Source organism: Trichoderma virens, assembly GCF_000170995.1.
Source record: "Trichoderma virens Gv29-8 chromosome Unknown TRIVIscaffold_88, whole genome shotgun sequence".
NCBI classification, from domain to species: Eukaryota; Fungi; Ascomycota; class Sordariomycetes; order Hypocreales; family Hypocreaceae; genus Trichoderma; species Trichoderma virens.
This window is the reverse complement of record NW_014013661.1, coordinates 661,816-682,224: the sequence shown is the minus strand read 5'-3', so window position 1 is coordinate 682,224 and position 20,409 is coordinate 661,816. Positions and strand designations below refer to the sequence as shown.

At 48.5% G+C, this 20,409-nt stretch overlaps 7 protein-coding genes across 7 annotated transcripts; 4 read left to right on the top strand and 3 right to left on the bottom strand.

Annotated features, from left to right (window-relative positions):
- Window positions 1–215: 215 nt before the first annotated feature.
- Window positions 216–1,054, bottom strand: TRIVIDRAFT_26079 (uncharacterized protein; the record flags this gene model as incomplete). Its single annotated transcript, XM_014096330.1, has 2 exons — window positions 216–584; window positions 641–1,054. Coding segments are annotated over 2 exons (783 nt in total), but the record flags the coding sequence as incomplete, so codon positions are not given.
- A 420-nt stretch (window positions 1,055–1,474) lies between these two features.
- Window positions 1,475–2,887, top strand: TRIVIDRAFT_116979 (uncharacterized protein; the record flags this gene model as incomplete). The annotated part of the gene is made up of 3 exons (XM_014096329.1): window positions 1,475–1,652; window positions 1,883–2,360; window positions 2,410–2,887. Coding segments are annotated over 3 exons (1,134 nt in total), but the record flags the coding sequence as incomplete, so codon positions are not given.
- Window positions 2,888–5,613: 2,726 nt separating this feature from the next.
- Window positions 5,614–6,347, top strand: TRIVIDRAFT_57440 (uncharacterized protein; the record flags this gene model as incomplete). The annotated part of the gene is made up of 4 exons (XM_014096328.1): window positions 5,614–5,766; window positions 5,836–5,893; window positions 5,956–6,119; window positions 6,192–6,347. 4 exons carry the CDS (start codon window positions 5,614–5,616, stop codon window positions 6,345–6,347), a joined length of 531 nt encoding a protein of 176 aa, XP_013951803.1.
- A 1,370-nt stretch (window positions 6,348–7,717) lies between these two features.
- TRIVIDRAFT_129164 (uncharacterized protein) lies at window positions 7,718–8,819 on the top strand (the record flags this gene model as incomplete). Its single annotated transcript, XM_014096327.1, has 2 exons — window positions 7,718–8,150; window positions 8,254–8,819. Coding segments are annotated over 2 exons (999 nt in total), but the record flags the coding sequence as incomplete, so codon positions are not given.
- A 1,512-nt stretch (window positions 8,820–10,331) lies between these two features.
- Window positions 10,332–11,379, top strand: TRIVIDRAFT_194798 (uncharacterized protein; the record flags this gene model as incomplete). The annotated part of the gene is made up of 3 exons (XM_014096326.1): window positions 10,332–10,611; window positions 10,676–11,118; window positions 11,179–11,379. The coding sequence occupies 3 exons, from the start codon at window positions 10,332–10,334 to the stop codon at window positions 11,377–11,379; spliced, it is 924 nt and encodes a 307-aa protein (XP_013951801.1).
- Window positions 11,380–13,558: 2,179 nt separating this feature from the next.
- Window positions 13,559–14,881, bottom strand: TRIVIDRAFT_160050 (uncharacterized protein; the record flags this gene model as incomplete). Its single annotated transcript, XM_014096325.1, has 1 exon — window positions 13,559–14,881. The coding sequence occupies one exon, from the start codon at window positions 14,879–14,881 to the stop codon at window positions 13,559–13,561; it is 1,323 nt and encodes a 440-aa protein (XP_013951800.1).
- A 4,577-nt stretch (window positions 14,882–19,458) lies between these two features.
- TRIVIDRAFT_66518 (uncharacterized protein) lies at window positions 19,459–20,268 on the bottom strand (the record flags this gene model as incomplete). Its single annotated transcript, XM_014096324.1, has 5 exons — window positions 19,459–19,479; window positions 19,520–19,528; window positions 19,743–19,777; window positions 19,914–20,090; window positions 20,148–20,268. The coding sequence occupies 5 exons, from the start codon at window positions 20,266–20,268 to the stop codon at window positions 19,459–19,461; spliced, it is 363 nt and encodes a 120-aa protein (XP_013951799.1).
- Between the last annotated feature and the right edge of the window lie 141 nt (window positions 20,269–20,409).

Here is a 20,409-nt window from a genome sequence, read left to right as displayed (position 1 = left end):
AATACGACTAACCTCAATAGCTCTGTTTGTGCAGTCGATGCTCTGCTTTTTAATGCTGACTTGGTTGAATGGTAGGACCGATGATTTGGTTGGCGTAGAGGCAGCTTTTCAACGACCCTCAAAGTTCCTTTAGCACAACCAGATTCTCCGGTGAGATTGCTCACATCCGATATTTTTGCTTTCGTGACCTCCCAATATGAAGGTAGAGACTTTATAAAGAGGAGCTCAAGCTCTGTACTTTTTGTCGCTCTGTGCTGAAGTAGTAATCTGGCGCAATGCTCTCTGCAGTGGCATTTCCATGCTGCAACAAGCGCTTTGAATAGCTTATTTGCCTGAATCCAGAAGCTACAAATTGCACTATCAATGGCCTTTGCTTGGTCTCTGGATGTTCTCTGGTGTTCTAAAGCAGATAATCTATCGCTCGAATCGAGAAGCTTGTCGAGTTTGTCATTGTAGGTCTGTAACTCCGCGAAGAGCTTGGTGCGAACAGGCTCTCCATTGCTGAACTTGACTCTGAATAACTGGAATGATAAGTCATCTCTGCCAAGAACAGATTTAATTCTTGACACAGTTGCGGTACGTTTCTACCACAGTAAGTCTTAAGTTCTGGCTTCTTGAAGCAGTCAATGAAGAAACTTACAGCAGCCTCCGCAATCTTTGACTGCACAAATTCGTCGTCTAAGGCAAGTTCATGATACAATTTGTCCATAACGTGGTTCATGCCCTCGATATACTCCTGGTAAAGTTCGAATGAGTCTCCGAGCCGTTTCTCAAGAAGCTCCACCATTGATGCATCCCTCCATGCTTCTCCAGCTGGCTTATCAATAAGCTCCTGAACTTTCTCATCGTCAACAATTAAGGGAAGTAAAAGTTGCTTCAAATGTCTCGTGAATGTCAATTGCTGAAGCTCCAGTTCATTGCTACATTTCCTATACTCAAGCTTCATCTTTGAAAACAATCTTAGTCGCGTAGCTACCTCTTGATGATTCTTCAAGGCGGCTAGAGTAAGAGGAAACACCCCGAGGACGATCCCAATAGCTTGGAACCCGGACATTATGGGAAGGTGAGAAGGCAGTTGATCATGACAATTAATTGAAACTCGTGAAAAATTGCGTGACGAAGAGATGCAAATGGTGAGGCTGAGAATTTACAGGCATCGCTTTCCAAGCGGGGTATTGTCCTACATACAATCATGTGTCCAATCACAGTGGGCAAAGTGTCCATGCTCATGCAGCATTTCGTCGAAGCAGATAATTTGTACTAGCTATTCATCAAAATTTCTTTCTAAAAAGACTGGCGGAAATGATTTGCATTCAAAATTGAAACTGGTTACCGTCTCTTCAAGATTATATGCGGTTGACAAGCACCAACGATGATGAAACAAACCCAAACTCTGCCGCAAAAGAGCCGCACAGTCCAAAAACGGTTCTTGAGCCTCATTCAAAATCTTGAGGGCATTGAACCATCAAATGACATTTCCTCTCGTGAATTCACTGACGCCCTGGAGAAATTCGCTTTGTGGGCTGGGAGTCTCGGGGCTTTACGGGAACCAACCTCTAAACTATCACTGGAGCACCGACTATTAGAAGCCCCGGAGATTCGGAATCAGATTCATAAGCAACTCGACTATATCATAGAAGCTATCGATGATGGTATGTTTGAAACGGCCATTTCAAGTCATATGTTTAACATTTACCAGTGACCACCATTATTCAAGAGAGCCAAGCAAATCGCGACATGACGGAGGAAGCGATGAATATGGAAGACTTTGCTGAGCTTATCGATCTCCAAGAAGAACCATCCGATGAAATCCGCATGAATCTCGAGCTGATATCTGAGTCCCTGAAGACGCTTTTTCGAATCGCCGTCCTTGTGAGGAAAGCGACTCCTGACAAGCGCTTCGAGCGGGCTATTCACTCTTCAAAATTTACTTTTGCACATACATTTGACGTTGATTACGTCAAAGAGAAGTATCCAAAGCTCAAGGCAGGAGAACAATCATGGCTAGCGGATCGCCTAGGCAAAGCCATTACTAAACGCAGGCAATTTATCAAGTATTGCAGAGATCACAGGGCCCGTCTCGGCCTCGATGACGAGAACATAGAAGCTGAAGGCGCTACAACCATGCTGCAGTCTAGTAAAGCAACCACTCTACAGCCTGAAAAGATGTTGTCGAACGTCATGGTTGACGATTATGAGGACGATGTGGTTTCCATTTTGTCAACATCTACCACAACAGATGAGATTTCAACCCTCGCATTGCCTCGGCTCGTCGATCTCTCAAGGGACGGTGAGCCGTTTGAATGCCCTATATGCTTCACTCTGAGATCTATCAGCGGAGAACGCTCATGGCGGTACGTGTGACTCCTTGAAAGCTCAATACTCAGAAAATATCCTAATGTACCTTAGTTTGCATGCTTTCCACGACCTCAAACCCTACTCATGCACAGTCGGAGGAGCAGAATGCGAGTCGTTAGCTTTCCAAGATCGAGATTCGTGGTTTCAACATGAACTGGATTGTCACAGATCCCAATATGCGTGCTCGTTGTGCAATTGCGAGCTATTTCCAGAAAGAGCTGATTTAAGATCACATATACTTAATTTCCATGGCCAGTTTCCCGAACACCAGTTGCAGATCATGGAAGATGCTGGAAGGAAGTGTCCAACAAGCTTCACAGCACAAAGCTGCCCGTTCTGTGATGATTGGTCCCCGGCTCATCAAGAGAAAGGAAAATCAACATCTCAAGATATCGGACCCCAGAAGATTTCCGTTCGTGGCAGCCGATTTAAGAGACATGTTGGGGCACATCTAGAGCAGCTCGCCATTTTTGCGGTCCCACGCGCAACGGAAGATGATACTGGTAATGATCGAAGCTCCGTCAATAGTTTCGCCTCTAGTGTTGCTTTCATACCGGGATTCACTACCCAGGAAGTGCAACAAACGCATGGGGAAGCGTTTACAGAAGAAAAATTATTAGACGATGGAAGCCTGCAAGCCGAACCCGTAGCCCCGACTCGTCTGGCCAGAGATAATTCACCCAACCCGCCGGAGCTCGAGGAGAGTTTTATGCGTGATTTCACATGCTGTGGTAAGACTTTGCCCAGCCTACATGAGCTCGCTCTGCACTACCAGCAGACCCACCAGGAAGATCTCCTCATGATCAAGAACACTGAGAGAACTGCTATCAACGGCGATGATGCTCCCACCGATGGCCTGACCGACTGGACTGCTGATTACAGGCTGGATTCCAAAAATGAACCAGATCCTGCAGAAGCCGCCCAAGCTATACCAACGCAGTCGACTTCGCTCAAGAATCAGCCAACCAGTCGAAGTGGTCGTCCCGTAAGATGGTCAGTGTCTGCCCAGCGCAAGATGGCCAGGCTCTATCTGTATACAACACTGCCGGTTGAAAAGATCCGATCTATCATCAATAGAGAGCAGGTCGACGAAACCATCCAGTAAGCTCAGCCATATTCAGGACAAATATATGTAGCTACTATACCTACTATAGTATTCCTGAGACCTATTTTCTATGCTCGACATACTCTGTGCAATCAGATTACTAACAAGTCCAAAAAAGACAGAGCTCTGCGAACAAGAGACTCCAGACACTCTTTGATAAAGAGCCGCGATGGCTACATCCTCGCGATGAAGAGGATATGGGTTGGCATGAGAATCATGACATTCAGTCCGTGCAGCAATCTATGGGCATCTACAATGCCTCTAATAACGAGAAAGGTCGAGATATGAGAGACAGAGATGGAAGCTCTTTTATTCTTCTTCAGCGGATGTTGGACAGCGATGTTCATGACTTGAATCAACCAAGTACTAGTGCAGATCTGACCACTGAGGGTTTGACTTATGATCATCTTGGAGAAGTATGTCATTTTACTTGCTGACAGGCTATTCAAAATAGCAAACTGATTAAGTGATCGATTAGGACGGTTCCAGGACTACTCAAGATAATATAATAAACGGCAGTAATGAGAATAAGGACGGTGAGTGGAGCTTTCAGTAACATCTGTAGCTGAGTTCAATGACACTGACTTGGGCTCGAAAGATAAAGGTACCACGAATCAACGTCGAACTGAATCTACAAAGAGCTTGATCACTGGGGGTGAGCGCGTGACGTCGTTTTATGAGACTACGAATCTCAGATGGGAAAGCCAAGGGGGTCTCCTTAAGAAGACTGATGTTCACACTCCTTTCACCAGCTCAGGCAACATATCAGAGGAGCAACGGATGCTCTCTTCTGATAGATATGTGGACCAACTGAAGAGACGCGTGAAACGCTTCACAAATCCCCTTCTGCAACCTAATTCCGAGAAGGAGCGTTCTGAAAGAGAGACTGTTTCAAAGGCTCAACAGAGTGCGCAAGCAAACAGGCAGAATTTTGATGAACGATCCCGCAACAATTGTGAAAAAGCCAATGAGAAATGAGAATATGTAAATGAGGTTATAACGAGAGGAATCGAGACGGGAGAGGGAGCAGGGTGTGCTATTCGTGAGGCATCTGAAGCTGAGGAGAACACTCAACCACATTAGCAAGTACAGTGGGATAAATTGACTGCAGTCAGTCACTAGGAAGGTGGGATTGTCTGAGTGCTTCATTGAACTTAGAGCACCCAGAGAATTTAAACTTGAGACAGGCATAGAGTTTAATGTACCCATGGTGGACAGTTACCCAGGAGTTCTACGGGTATCCAGTTCGTAAAAGCGGGACGACGGAGCGAGAAGCAGAAGAAGCTGCTGATGGCTATGGACGGCTACAAATGCGTAGAGATGATAGAGAGGCCCGCAAACTTGAATAATAGGAATAACACGTATACGGAGACCTACAGTCCCGGAAGGCTGCGCGGCACCGCCTCCATAAAGAAAGAGGAAATGAGAAGGAAACGGAACACTTAACTTTCAAATGTTCAGGCCAATTGCGGACCAAAGAAGAGAGAAAGGGATGTGATATAAGCTGAGAATGCACTAACTTAGGAAATGATGCTAAAGCCAGCGACTCTATCTTTGAGATACCCAATGAACCGGGAACCGAGACGGAAAGTTTTCAAGACGAGAAACGAGGATCTATCTGATGAAAGCGATTTCCTTACTGAGGTTGCACCTCCATATGAGTAAATCCCACTAATAGCTTTGATGAACTGTGGTGAAATCAAAGAGATAATCTAAATGACTACAAGTATCTTCATAAGAGTATTTATTCGTTTCATTACTAAAGCCGACTCTTCTCAGGATGAATTTCCGTTGCTATATTTCTTGAGGTTCCTGATATGGTGACTGAATACATAGCTGATCAATGCCGTAAGAGTACTCAGCCTGAGACCCTGAATCATAAAGCGCGATCATGCTACTCATGCTGGCTTAAATCCGGCATTAGCTGAGTCTGTGTCTGGGCTACTTGCATTGACCAATTCTTTCTTGGAGAATATCCGCAGTGCCGACCCCTCTTCTCGGAACTTTCTGCTAACGTATTGCGAACCTATGATTGGCGCTTACGAATGACAGACATTTTATTGTCTTACCCTACCGTAAGTTCTTTTTCAAAAACCAGGAACACATCCCATCACCTCGCATATATAGGTATATAGTAAGGTCGCATAAAAATGTCTTTGTCTGTTGAGTGCTATCTTCTCGGCTCGACAAACGATGCGCCAAACAGTCGATTGCCGGTAATTCACTACAAGGATGTATTGCCTCGGCCTCGGACAGAAGAAACGGCGACGCAGTTTTTGACGACGAATGACTGGGAAAAGAGGGTATACTTTTCTCAAACGATGTAATCTCATTGTATTGACGCGCAAGCTAATGGAAGATTGTGTTATGAGGGAACCTGGGGCCATATCGGAGAGCCACATTTCCATCCCAATACACATGAATGCTACGGTATGTCTCCAACTACTGTTTTATACCCTTATCGCAGAATACTAATTGGTTCTGTGTGAAAGGTATCTTTCAAGGCTACTCAACGTTGCTCCTAGGAAAGATTAAAGACGGAGAGGGCATTCAAGTCGACGTGAATGTTGGCGACGTAATCGTCCTCCCAGCTGGCACCGCTCACTCCTCTCTGCAGAGTTCCGACAACTACCGATACATTGGGGTGTATCCGAAGGTAAGCATTCAGAATATTACCTGTCAGAATCCCCCCCTCTTCGGTGAGTATACACTGACACGTATTACATAGGAATGCCCGAAATGGACCAATGAGATGGGCAAACGACCGCCAGCTTCCTTCATCCAGACCATTGGGGCAGTTGCCACGCCGCAGGCTGACCCGGTATATGGGAAACGAGGGCCATTGGCATGTTTGTGGAACACCAAGCTTTGTGCCAAGCTATAGCTGTATGTACACGGAAGACATCTCAAGTAGCGTCTCCATGTGGACTGTCTTCGGCAAATGCATTTGTTTGATGATATGGAGCCCAACAATAGCGGTGCAACGGCTATAAGCATCGATTGGCCTCTCCGAGCAACCACATGACCAAATCTCTCTATTCATTTTCATCATGCCGAATGCTCTATATTTAGCTCGCTTTGGACAAGCCGACATGTACCGTTATATAGCTTAATCCTCCCTTGACTGGAGCAGTTACTCCGCAGTTGGATCGTTGTTGGGGGCGGATTCTCCCAGCTGAAAGCTTCATCTGACCACGCCAAGCACGCGATTAATGGATCGACCACAAGAGCCACTGGTAGCACGACAAGCCATATGTTCGCGTCTTGTCGTCATGGTCCGTTCACATAATTCCAGCTCAGCCGCTACGCTCAGCCGTGCGCAACGATGCGCTCGCAGTTGAGAGCCGTTGACCTCCCGATTGGGCTTGGCAAGGGATGAATGGCTCCGTTACCATGCAGCTGGTAAGGAGTTCGGGCCACTCCAACATCACGGCTGAATGCTCTCATTTTTCTTTTCTTTTTTCAAGGGGAACTGCTAAGGTGGACGGTCGAATATGATCGAGACCGTGCTTGTGCTGTAAGGGGGTTGCGCTAAGCGATCTCAATATGTACTGGCATAACGATGTGGCAAGGATAGAGTGGTTGATGAATTTTTGGGAGGGATAATGTAACCGTGCTTTTGATGCCAAGAGGTGGGTGCGACCACACCGAAAGTTAGGTTTGATGTATTTGTTGCAGCCGGGATGGCCTTAAATAAAGAAGCAATTCACCCATGTAGAAAGCATTTGGGTTCATATCTCTAAGCCAGTTGCTAAATCAATTCTTGCAACCACAATAATAGGTGGAAAATTAAATAAAACGCAGATTCCACAAACTATTACTCAACCAGCCAGCTAAACCATGTCCTGGACCAAACGATCACAGGAGACGTTGTACAGAGACTTCACTGAGAAGGCTGCAGGCGAATCTCTAGGTATAGTTGAAAAGCCTTGGAGTTTGGAGGTCTTGGACATATCAGAAGGTAAAATGCGACCTAGAAATCTTTTATCTTCAAGAGAGGAGTCTAATAGTCTTTTAGATGGACAATTGGGCGAGTACGTTCAGAACACTGTTAGACGTCTCACTGGTAAACCGCGGCTCAGAATAGTGTAAGTCCACCATGTTAACCACGTCACGATCGTTGGAGCAGATGGATCTGCCGATCTACTTGTGAGCAAAAAGGCAAGGTCTAATCCATTTCCAAGCTTTGCACCATCAGATATACCGCGACGAGAAACAAAAGGGCTGATGGTGGAGCTCTTCCACAAATTCGGTATACCGCATGACTTTACCGCGGAGAGGGCTCGCTCTACAACCCACAGCTTCAGTCGGAGAAGTGATGAAAACAACGGCTTCAGCTCCTGGTTCCGATTTTCTTCCATATCAGTCGCATTAGCTGGGGCCGATGACGAGTCTCCCGACAGTGAAGGTGATGTGACTGAAAGGACACCGTTGGCTGAGAAATTCCCAGAGAGAGAGTCGGCATTCTTCCTTCAAGCTTCAAATGACGCTTGTACAACATCTGTGTGTTTCGGTGCAGGTCCAGGGGTGAAAAAAAGGATGCATGATTTGGTAAAGAGCCAGGGATGGACAGATATTGGCATCAACCCGTATATCCTGTTCGACGTCGCTCTGGAGGGGCTGCACGAAGAAGTCGACGACACAGCACTGAGAATCGAGGAGGAATTTACGTCACTGGAACAGGTGCGTATTCTCTTTCTTCACCATGCAAACATGTTTCATATCATGGCTGTGGATAGACAGTGTTGTTAATCTCGCAAAACAGTCCATTATTCGGCTCACAGGTTCAGAGTGTGAGAGTTCAGGCGCCAGAGCACCACTTGGGGAACTGTACACCTTCGAGAGACATGTAACAGAGCTCTCAAGAGCCCTCGAGTCTGTTGTAATGATCAACGAGGGCGTTCTTATGAACGCTAGGATCCCCTCAACAACAACTTCTGTCGCCCAATCACAATCTTCCGAAGGAAGCACCGACAGTGATCGGCGACCACTTGTTGACTTACAGCTGAAAGAATGCCTCGATTACCGCCACACACTTTTCCGCTCAACTCAGCTAAGGCTCTCCCACCTTCAGAAACGAATTGAAGCCGCCACTGCCCTGGCATCCAACTTAGTGTCGCAACAGCAGTCAGCAGCGGTGATACAGGGCCCAGTTTCGATGAAGCTCATTGCGGCTTCGATCTTGATATTCTTGCCCACGATTACTGTTGCAACTATCGCAGGATCACGGCTGTTACTTTCTGAACAATTAGATGAGGATGGTTCATGGGATGTCAGCGCAACACCATTGTTCTATCTGCTGTGGTATATCTCAATACCACTGACACTCGCGGTGGTTGTCGTATCGTTTTGCTGGCTTCGGTGGAGGCGGCGCAGGAGTAAGAAGGTGGCAAAAAGATCTTCTTGGTTTCGAAAGGTCGTGATATGGAGGCACATGAAGGGGGAGAAGGGAGATCGTAATGAGTCGAGTATACCGGTTTGAGCAAATAAGATCTGGGGAAGTAATAGATTGGTGACGAGAATGACTCCGATCCATGTTCCGCGATGCTTGATAAGGATAGAGCAGGATGCAAGATAAACCAGCAGGGGATTAGCCTGCAACACTATCTTCCCTTGTGCAGCTGAAGGTTGCCACGTACTCTAAGTAAACAAATCGAGTAGTATCAGGAGCCCATTTCGAGTCTAAGAAGCGCCCGCTAAATGCTGCAGAGAATCGGCACGGGCGTATTTTTGGCTTCATTAGTAATAATGGAATAGTGAAGTGCTATAAACAGGTACTATCGAGTCTGACATTTTTAATTGATTTGTCTGCTTGCTTATTATAACAACCCGTGCATTTTATTTATCTGGAGTTTTGTTTATCCTTGGTCGAGTAAGATGTTGTGATTCACCTTGACATGTACCTGCAGGGCGATTTACAAGGCACCTCTACCTCTCCTTTCAATGTAAGTTACGTCTCCTTAATCTATCGTATAAACATCACGCTAGCCGAATCTCTAAATTCCAAGGTAAAATAAATCCTGCCAGCTCTGCTGCCGAACGTTTAGCGCACCTCTGGTTCAAAGTACTCAGCGCAGCGTACAAGATACTTTGCTCATTGGCTCGCGTCCTGCCGCTGTGGAGTTCCCGGAACGAACAGCCAAAGTACCCGAACGCTCTCTCCAATCAGCTGACTGCACTACCACATCAATTGTCCACTCAAAACGTCTATCGCGCAACAAGCCATCTGCCTCTTGCAACGAGCCGGTTTGGCCGGACGAATCGCTAACACGGTCGCTGCATACGCTTCGAATCCATCACAAGACGCATGTCGCTTAAGACAAGACCAAGTCGCGCCGGTCTTTGAATTGGCATCCATCGCTTAGCCACAAAGGGAAGGGCTGGGCCTAGCTTCAACCAGCATTCCATCCCAGCAATGCTCCATCCCCCCCAGACGGCTATACAATCTCCACGGATCGGGCTCGGGACGGAACGTAGAAGCTTTTCGTCATCATCACCGACCAACCGCTCTCCTCGATCATATATCACAAGAGCATTGGGGACGAAACAAGGAGACGTCGGCTACGACTGCGAATTTGATGCTGTCCGGTTGGCACTGGCACAACATGGGAGATCCCGCAAGCGATGAGGAGCGGCGACGGCGCAGTGCTAGTGCTGGTAAGGCGCCAGCAACAGACTCAGATCCGGAAGCTAAGGTTGCAGAGTCTCGAAAGCCTTCCATAATAGTGTCAGGAGATCCTCCTAATATCGAGGAACAGGATCCACCGCTTGATGCGACAGACAGCGACGATGCTGACGACAACGACGACGACGAGTTTGATGGCGATGACACGTACTCTGCCGAGTCTGTCACTGTGCGGAGCAGCATATGGGAGCACGAGTGGGAGGGCGGACGAAGGGTGCGTATGCCTTTGCCAAGTCTATAAAGAGCATATCGCTGAGTTTAAACCTTTTTTTCTGCCAGTATCATCACTATCGACACGGCCGCTATCCTTTACCCAATGACGATATCGAGCAGGAGAGAGAGTATATGAAACATGTGATACACATGGAGCTCGTGGGCGGCAAGCTGTTCAATTCTCCCATTACATCAAATCCACAACGAATACTGGACCTTTGCACCGGTACAGGACTTTGGCCGATGGAGGGTAAGCTTACGCCTCGCCTTGATTCTTCTTCAAGATGCCCGATCACATGCTAAGGCGGAGGCAGTTTCCAAAATGTATCCAAGCGCAGAAATCATCGGTCTCGACCTCAGCCCGATTCAACCACTCATGGTTCCACCCAATGTGCGGTTCCTAGTCGACGACGTAGAAGATGAATGGATGGATCGCGGTGGCTACGACTTTATCCATCTGCGCCATTCCTGCATATACCTCAAGGACGTGGACAAGCTGATAAAGAATTGCTATGATCACCTGAAAGAGGGCGGCTGGCTTGAGATTACAGATTACTGCAGCTACCTCCGATGCGACGACGGCACAATGCCCGAAAACCACCCACCGGCGCAAGTCTCCATGATGATGCATCAGGCCCTGTCGCAGTACGGCATGAATGCCTACGTCATCAACGAACTGGAAGAGAAATACAAGGCCGCGGGCTTCAAGGACATCCAATGCCGAGTAATAAAGACGCCAATCGGCGCTTGGCCCAAGGTACTTGGATACGATATCCCCTTCACTTCCTTGCACTCATAAACTGATGTCTTCTCCCAGGATGCTACCCAGCGGCAAATAGGCATTCTCTTCCGAGACATCATCAACGAGCTCGTTGGCGCCCTGGCCGCCAAACCTCTGAAAACCTTGGGATGGGACGACACCGAGCTTGAAGTGTATCTCGCATCAGCACGGAAAGGCTTGTGGGATAAAAAGGTGCATTGCTATGCAAATTTTATCTCTTGGTGGGCCCAAAAGTGATGCTCATTCACTTCATTCTCCCCCACCCTTTCGTCTTCTCCTTCTTCTATCATTTCTTCTTTTCGTCCAGTTCATTCCATTATAAGCAAGCGTGCGTGCTTTAAGTCATTCTATTTATATTACGGCTGGGTGGACATATTTCAGCATTTTGCATACAAGTATATACAACGGGATTTACACATACACGGGGCGCACGGATGGTACCATGTTTTGGAGAGAGAATTTTCTCTCCTTGGGGCTTTTTTGAACTTATATATCATAATCAAGGATAATGATGCTGCATGCCCTCATGCAGCAAGTCGATCATCTGAGGGTCTCAATATACCCATTCATATCTCTTGGCTACTGATAGTATCATGCTCTTGTAATAGAAACCTAATCATCTACACCAGCTGTTTATTCAGTCAAGTGTATAGTTAAGCTGCACTCCTATGTCACGCATAATCGCTCCCATCCTTATACTAGCCAGAGTGTTATTCTTCTTCGAAAGCAACTGCTTCAAACTTACACTCTAATCCTATATAAACATGCCTACACTTCACGAGTACTAATCAATTCTCGAACAAAGAGGATTATGTCAAATATTCAACTTCTTCTAACTATCATGCTTATGAAAGCAGTAGATCGTACGCTCTTCTCTATCATATAAATGCCTGCAAAATAAACCGCTATGCCCGCCTTGCGACGTAACTATCCATCTCTTTATATGTTACTCCCACATAAAATCTCCTCTCCAATGTTCCTCGTACCTCGTACAATCCAATCAAATACACCATATTGTCTCCATCTTGATGGTGATGTGGTAACAAACAGGAAATGAGATAAAACACTCAAATCGTGGGGAAATATGAGAAAAGAAGATGCAATAAAAGCCTTGTACACCAATAAAAGGGTATCCCAAATCCTACGCCGTCATTTCGCAATGCTAGATACTCCGGGAAAAAAATAAAGTTGATGCAAGACTCCGCCCGCCATTGCGGTGCGGCAAGTGTCGGAAAACAAAAAGAAAATGAAGCAAAAAGTTCCGTGAAACAAGCATGAAGCGGCTAGTCCAAGAATAGAACTCGCGGTTTCGTAAAAAAAAAAGAAGAGAAAATCCGAGACAGGCGATGGGTCAGGAAATAGCGCATAATGGCACTCGTACTCGTAGCCCAATGGCTTGAATTTGAGCCCAATGGCCAACCCATTCAACCATCCACAGAGTTGCAATCATTCTGGTCCCGAAAATCGCCGAGCTTCAGGAATGGTGTGTGCCCAGATTAGATCCCATTAGCCGATGGATACCAATCTGGCAAAGGTCCCTGACACCTGCAAAGCGGAAGAAGCAGGTCGACAACACAGGTAAACGGCTGCCGTTTCGGAGATTTGTGGCCGCTGCATCATCTCTCGGCCTTCCAAATCAAGTAATGGTTTGATCCTGCATGGCTCGAACCTTTGTTTGTCGCCCAAAACACTGCAGCATATTATGAAATGATTATGCCCGTGAGACGATCTGCAGCGTCCCGCGATAAGACTATCCCCAGGCCGCTCGCCGAGGAGAAAAATTTTTAACGCGCATGCATTGCTTTGGGCCGTGTCGCGAATGCAAAAAAATTTTCAGTGTGATGTTTCACCCAGTCAAAGCATGCCAGCTGTCCCAACTTGTTGCTGCCCTATCGGCCAATGCCCACAGCTGGTACCTGTACGTAATGACGGCCCGAAATGGATGTTGACGTTTTCTTCTCGGCATAGTTCGTGGCATGTTGCCGCAGTGGGTGTTGTCCGACTCGTGTTCCGTGGCTCTCCAGGGCTCGAAGCCTTCCAAAACCCTTCCATGTGGAGACAAGGATGTCAACTCCATCTCAGTGCCGAATCTGCCATGTGTCACTGGAGTCTTATCGCCACCCTAGCCAAGAGTGAATGGCTCGCCATTGGCAAGCAAAAGTCATGCTATTCCCTGGTGATTTGGCAGGGACCCACTGCAAATCTGTGTGGTGGATCAATCGTAGACTTCGGCGAGAAAACCAGAGAGAGAAATCAGGGTCTGTCTCGGATCACCAAAGTAGCGTTCGCCGATGTGTTGGTCGCGATTGACAGCCAATAGAATCATGGCAAATCATGGCAAAACGCGTTTTGATCTCATGAGCTTTGCCTCGGCGTAGTGGTATGTGCCCACGAATCCATAGTCCGACGAATCCAGCTAGTCAGCATTTGGGAGAGGAATCCATCGCTCTGGAACACCACCGGCTCCAATCTCATAGGGTTTAGCCGATGTCTTTCTTGGTGGCAGTGCCCAACGTGCGCGTCCAGGCTTGTTGTTGTCCAGTTTGCCTCGTCGGCGCATAATCATTTCCATGACAGCGATGCGAATAAAGTCGGGATTTTCTCGCATCTCTCGCTGTCGCATAGCAGGAAGCGGAGGTACCGAATCTTGGGCCGGCGTTGGCGTGGGCTGGCTCGCGGGAGTCGATGGAGATAGCGGTGAAGTCGATGGATACGCATTGCGCGCCGCGGCGTCTGTGGGTCGTGTGCGCTGAATCTTGTAGGTTTGCATTTGAATGGATGCGGCAAAAGTGCCGGGTTGCTGTAGAGGTCGAGACTGCGTCTCACGCGACAGCCTGGTGGTTGGGTTCAGGTACCGGCGTAGCTCGGCAGATGGGATTTCCTCCGTGACGGGTGGTCGGCGCTCGTCAGCGTAGGGCACCTTGGGGTCCATGGTGAGGATCGAGCGGGTGATGAGATCATCGGGCGGAATGGATGGAAAGTTGATGCTTGAGAAGGACTTGGCTGCTGATCGCAGCGCTCGTAGTGATGCAGTGAGATTGGACTTGAAGACGGCCCGGAGGGGCTTGAAAGGTATAAACTGGTATGAAGTTGTTTGGTCGCCTTCGGAGCTTTGGAGACTCAGCGAGTCCAGCTCATCTTCATCTCGTGGTGGCTCGGGCGAGAGTGGATGCTCGTCAATGCTGTCCGGAGGAGAGCGAATGGGCCCAAGCGACCTACGGATGGGGCTGGCCTTTCTCCGGTGTAGAGACTGCGGGCTCAAGCTTCGAGGAGATTCGACAGAAGAAATCATGTCGGTGCCAAAAGAGTTGCCGAGAGATGGCATGGAATCAACAGAGAGCGTCCTGGCCATGTGGACGCTGCCGCAGTCGCTGCCCAAGAAGTCATCGTCCAGGCTGTCGGGAGGGGACATCAGCACGTCCATTGGACTACCACGACTCAGAGACCAGCTGAGTTCCTTCTCTGAAAGAGAGCTCTCATCGGCGATGATGGCATCGACAGTCAACAGCCGGTCCTGACCACGCTGCTTCCGCTGCGCCCGTCGGGGTCGGGGGATGTCAGTGACGGCCAACAAGGCGGCCACCGACGGCGATAACGACTCCGGCGAGCGAACATGGTTTGGGACCTTGCGACGAGGGTTATTATGGCGTCGCACGGGGTGAGCGACATCGAAATGTCGGCTGCGATTGCTGGTCTTTGGGATCTGGACGGGGCTGGTTGGTGTTGTTGGCCGACTCATCATGGTGTCTGAAACGGCCGACATTGGAGAAGAGAGTCCGTGTTTCCCCATATCCGCATCGATTTCGGAAGGGGAGGGTGACTGAGATCGGATAGGCGTGACGGTGACTGTAATCGACGATGGTCTATTTCTGCCCTCTGCATGCTTCGGGCTGCTCGCGTGTGGTGGGAGAATGGCGACGACTGATTTAGTGGATTTGGTAGAGACGGTAGATATGGAGATGGCGAGGTCTGATTCCGCTATCGTGGGCTTCGAAGAGAGAGACTGGTCTGATGATGCAGGGCGAGCAGGAGAGCGAGGGGCTGTAGAGGCGGTGGTAGAAGAGAAGAGTGCAGGAGTTGGAGGTGGGAGCCTCGGACGAGGAGTGTATAGCATCATGGCGTAGGCACGAGGAGCCGGGGGACGATAGAGACAGCCCGAGACTCTAGTGGAGACATGCCAGTTCCCAGAAGGGTCGAGCGCTGTGTTGCAGGCGAGGCCTTCTGGAATACGGACGACTTTGCACCTTGTACAGCGTACTTAGTGCGCGGCTCAGCTGCGCGTACGTAATGCGCAGGTGCCACTGATAGCTTGTACCTGTACAAGGGCGGGAGCTCCGTGGTGGTACCGACCCGTGGGTGGACGAAAAAGTTGGCCTGAAGGGGCAGAGTCAGGGAGGGCGACTGGCCAATGGCAGGCGCGCGATTAGGGCTAACGGCTGGGGAGGATTAGGTAGGCACGTCCCAACTGTCAGGCGTCCTTCAGGTGGGCAGGCGACTGGTGCCGCAACCGGCGGTGGTGCCTTGCAGCGTAATTGGTACACGGAAATGCTGTGTGCGCAGGCGGCGGGGATCGGTAGCCAAGACTTGGTTGTCGATAACACAGTGCCTTCTGCGGTGGCACCTACTCTGAGCTACGGAACGGCCGGTCGTGTGCGATTAGCTGACTCGCCTTATCGACGATGTGTCATTCGCCTGTTCTGGTCGGTGACGGAACAGAGGAAGGGACGGACGACTGCTGAAAGGCGAGATGGAAAGTATGGGAGGCGATAGTACGGGTAGCCAGAAAAAAATTGGCAAATGGCGTTTTTCTTCTTCACGATAACCGATCGTCGCGACAGATAATAATTTCTTCCCACACCAAAAAAAATATGGGGTACGGGGTAATGACGCAGCGAGTCGAGACGGCGTGCTTTAGGCCTGACAGGACAATGACCCTTTGTTTGGACCGACTGAAAATCAAGAAAGGGCCAGACGATGGATGATGGGAGATCGGGGATGGACACCGGATACGCACGAGCACGAGGACGGGCGTCTTACGGCAGACGGCAGACGGCAGACAGAGGAAGCAACATGCAGCTGAAGGGAACAAGGCCGACGGACAAAGAAGATGGCGATGGGCCGGCTTTGTACATTTACGAAGCACAAAATACCGGCAGGGGTGCAATGCAAACGCAAACACTAAAGCCGCAATTTGAGGCATCGATGCTTCACTCAACAAAGTTCCATGGACCCCCAAAGGACCCCCCATTCCCGATGCTCCTCCCGGCCCCGTTTGCTCGTCGATTATGGCATGTAGCAGTCGACGCATGTCCTCTTTCGAGCCATGCTAGTACCAGTATGATCTGGCCCCCGGATGGTCCCAGGATGCAAACGGACCCGCGCCGCGCAAGTTCCTTCTCTCTTTGCTGCCGTGGTGCATCTGTGTCGGGCAGCCAAGCAGCGCTTGGGATATGCAGGGCGTCTTTGAAGTACCAGTTATCATATGATGATTGACGCTGCGCCATAGAGTTATTGGCTGGCTGACGCTGATGGCTTGCGTTGGATTGGAGCGTGTTGGCCGGGATAAGCCAATGAACGAGCTGTCCAGGCATTTGCTGCGTACCGTGCCCTCGGACACGTCGGTCTTGTTATTTCCATTCTGGTCGTTATCAACAGCATCCTGGCCATGCTGAGAGCAAATGTGCAGGTGAGTTTAAATTGAGCCTTTTTTGCCCCTTGCGTGGTCCCAAACTCTAACCCCTGCAAAGCGATAGCATATTCTACAGGCACAAAAGTATGATTATGTGCATTGCTTTCGTTCATTACGAGTATGTGCGGCATCATATTCAGGCTCCCATCTGAGTCATATTTCTGACTGAATCCCAAGGCAGCCTTGCCGTTGACGAGCATCCCACTTGTGCAGTCACGGTCGAGGGCGTATCACACGGCTAAGGACATGACCAAGCCCAAGACGCCTGGTGCCCAATAGCAGTCAAACACACTCGCAGCAAGAGGGTCAGCCAACCACACACGTGCAAGTCCGCGTGCTCGGCCTCGCTTTGCTGGCCGACTTGTCTCATGTGCAGATTTCTAGCGGGGGTTCCTTCGACACATCCCCTCCCGTGTGAGACGTCCATGCGTTGTGCAGCATCAGCAGCGGCATCACACCCTCTTTATCATGCAAAATAGAGGAGAAGCAGAAAAACTTTTCATTCCTCACGATCATACTCGTATGCAGCCATCGAAAAAAAAAAAAATTTACGTTCGGGCGCACAACATCGCCCGCCAGCCACCGGGGGATGCATCCGTACTGGTGAAACTCAACACAAAAAGCATATCCTATCTATCGGTTCGTTACCTGTATCATGGACTTGACTTATTACAGATTCTACCACGGAGCACCTCGTACCCAGAGGGGTCTTTTTGTAGCGTTATTACTAACACCAGGTACCTCGTTTTCGTCTCACCTTCTCAAGGCGTCTTATCAATGGTGTCCCATTCGCTGCGATTAGCTTCAGTCGCTTGCCCACGATTATGCCGTCATCGGTGTATCGGCTCGTACCCATTCTTGGCCCTTTGCTTGCTCTTAACGGCTATCTCTACGTTCTTGATAGGCCTGGGCCGGATGGTACGTACCATGGAATGCGGGGAGGCTGCTAACCATCTCCATACTGCTCCGCTTCTTTACGGGGCTCTGTCTTTGGCATCGCGACATTTTGTGGGCGATTAAATCAACATTGACTTGGACCTTTTTCCCCGTCTTTTGTTTCGATTCCTCAAATCATATCCAGCTGGCAAGTGTGATTCTGCCTCTCATCACTTGCTATCTTGTTCGTGTAGCCATTCATATATCCACGTGCTCTGCCCTATTTGAACTCTGTGAACCCTCATCTTATTCCTCTCATCTTCTCCCCCTTGTCACCGCTCCGGTCGCACCCGTTCGATGACAACCCTTCTTCTCGATGACTACACAGTATATTAGCCTTCTCTTCCTGCGGTATGCGCATCTCTCCTGTTTATCAGTCGGTTAATCGTCTCTCCGTCGCAACCACCACAAGAAACTTAATATGGTACCCCATCAAACGCTACATGCATTCGGCCATGGGTGCTTTGTAATCGAACAAGTGCCTTCCGTCTGCGGCTAATGTACGCGGCCATATTCTTATTTCAGCCATGTAAATGAACAATATTTACATTGGGCGGTTGAGGATCGACGAGGAGGAGTTCCGGCAGCAAGCCACAGAGGCTGGATTCCATTACTGTGCGGTATATGACGGCCCGCCATCCTCGATTGCCAACGATGAAAAATCGGATCAACATCGTTACACGGGTGAATGGAGCCGCACCAAAGGGCCGATGACGTCTAGCCTGTAGGAGTGAATGCATTTAGTGTGTTGCCTAATCGATACCGATGCTATGCAGTACGTCTCTTCGAGCCAGCGGGATTAGATACCGCTTTGGGCCACCATGAATCTTTGCCAATAAGCCCGGATCCATTCACTTCAAGGGGCTACCTGTAGCAACCAATGTAGATCGTGACAATTTTGTTTCATTATTACATTGGCCAGGAAATTGTCAATACTGGTAAAACTCGCTGCTTCTTACCAGAGCAATCCTTTTTCCACGATTACATATTCCACCCTTCTAAAGGCGTTTCTCAGATTGGAAGCCATCTTGTAAATGCAATAATTCTGCAAGTTATTATTTCAAGCTCATTTCTCCAAGTGAGCAGGTCTTTCTGTCGGCTCTGGGTATAGAACTGGATCGAGCCACCACCTTGTTGTAACATCCTAGTCTTCGTTTCACAACTCTCTTCTTACTTTTTTTCTTCTGTAGCTAGTCCATTTAACTAATAAACGAGGGCTGTCTTGCTCATATCTTCTTTCATATGCTTTACCCTAGGATCACATCGTTCCGTGATGTATTTGTCACTCAATGTATTCTTATGACGCAGATTGGCTGGTAAACAATTGAGGTACATGTTGCAGGCAAGAAAACATCAGTCATCTTGCAATAATTGACGATAAATTGACTGGTTCGTGATGGGGAGGAGGCAACACAACAAAAGAAGACCTGGACGGGACGATCAGGGCCTATGTCTGAACCGGTGAGGCGGAAAGTGCCACACGGAGTATCGACCCAAAGACCGCTCAGCAATATATGCTATAAGAAGCGGCGATGTGGCAATGCGAAAAGAAGGTTGGCAAAGTCAAGAGGGCTCTCGTAGCACAACAAGCGGTTTGAGTATACCCTCGGCGATGTTATAGCCAGCGAGATGAGCTCACTAACTCCAATCTCTGCGAACTTATAGAAGGTTCGGAACAAGGGTATACGAGACTAGGAACCTGTGCCTGGGGCCTAGATCATTAATGTAGCTACTTTGCCAATAGGAACTCACTTCAAGATACTAGAAAGTAGCAATAGTAGTAGCGACTATATCTCAATATCTCCACGACCCTAACAGAGAGCGACAGCAAGCAGATAAACGAACACGATCAACATCGCATATCTGTGCCTAAATCGTGACCCTCTACAGCATCATCCGCGTATTGGGAGTCACAAGTTTTCTCTTTAATAGCAATGCAACTAGCGGCTATGTTGACTGCCGCTTCTCAACATACCATACCTTTGTCCAGATTTTTGACACTGATGCGCACTGCAACAATCATCATATATCCCAACTCACAATTGATCGCGCCATGAATCAATATATCATCTTAGCGAGGTGCTGTAATAGTCAGTCAGCAAATCAAAGTGCAGTTATCGAGAAAAAGTGGTTTACTCCCAGTTACAAATATCGTCATAACCATCATCCATCGCGTCACAACCCTCATTACAATAACCAATATAAAAAATGCCCTCTTCAGAATCGAGACACTGGAACAGAGCTTGGTTTGGATGATCAATAGCGCCTTGGCTAGGCTCGGGGTCATCGGTTACAGCGGCAATAAGATCGTTCTTGCTCCAACCTGTAGTGCGTGATGCTGTTAGAAAGTCCAATACTGAGATTGCTCAGGTTTGTTTACCCATATTTTTCAACGTATATCCACAGTACAAGTGGCCGCTCGTGCAACTCTGTCCTTGAACCAGGCTCATCAGCCCTGATGAAAACAGAAGCAAGGAGGAGCAAAGTTGACGAGACTTCATTTTATGTAAGGGTATAGGGTATGTCTATGTGCCGAGTTATTGAGAAGATCCGACAAAACGGAGTACCATATTGAATGGGATACAGTCCATTTAATACCTTTGTGCCTCAAGTAGTTGACCGCTATTTCTCCCTACTTGAAC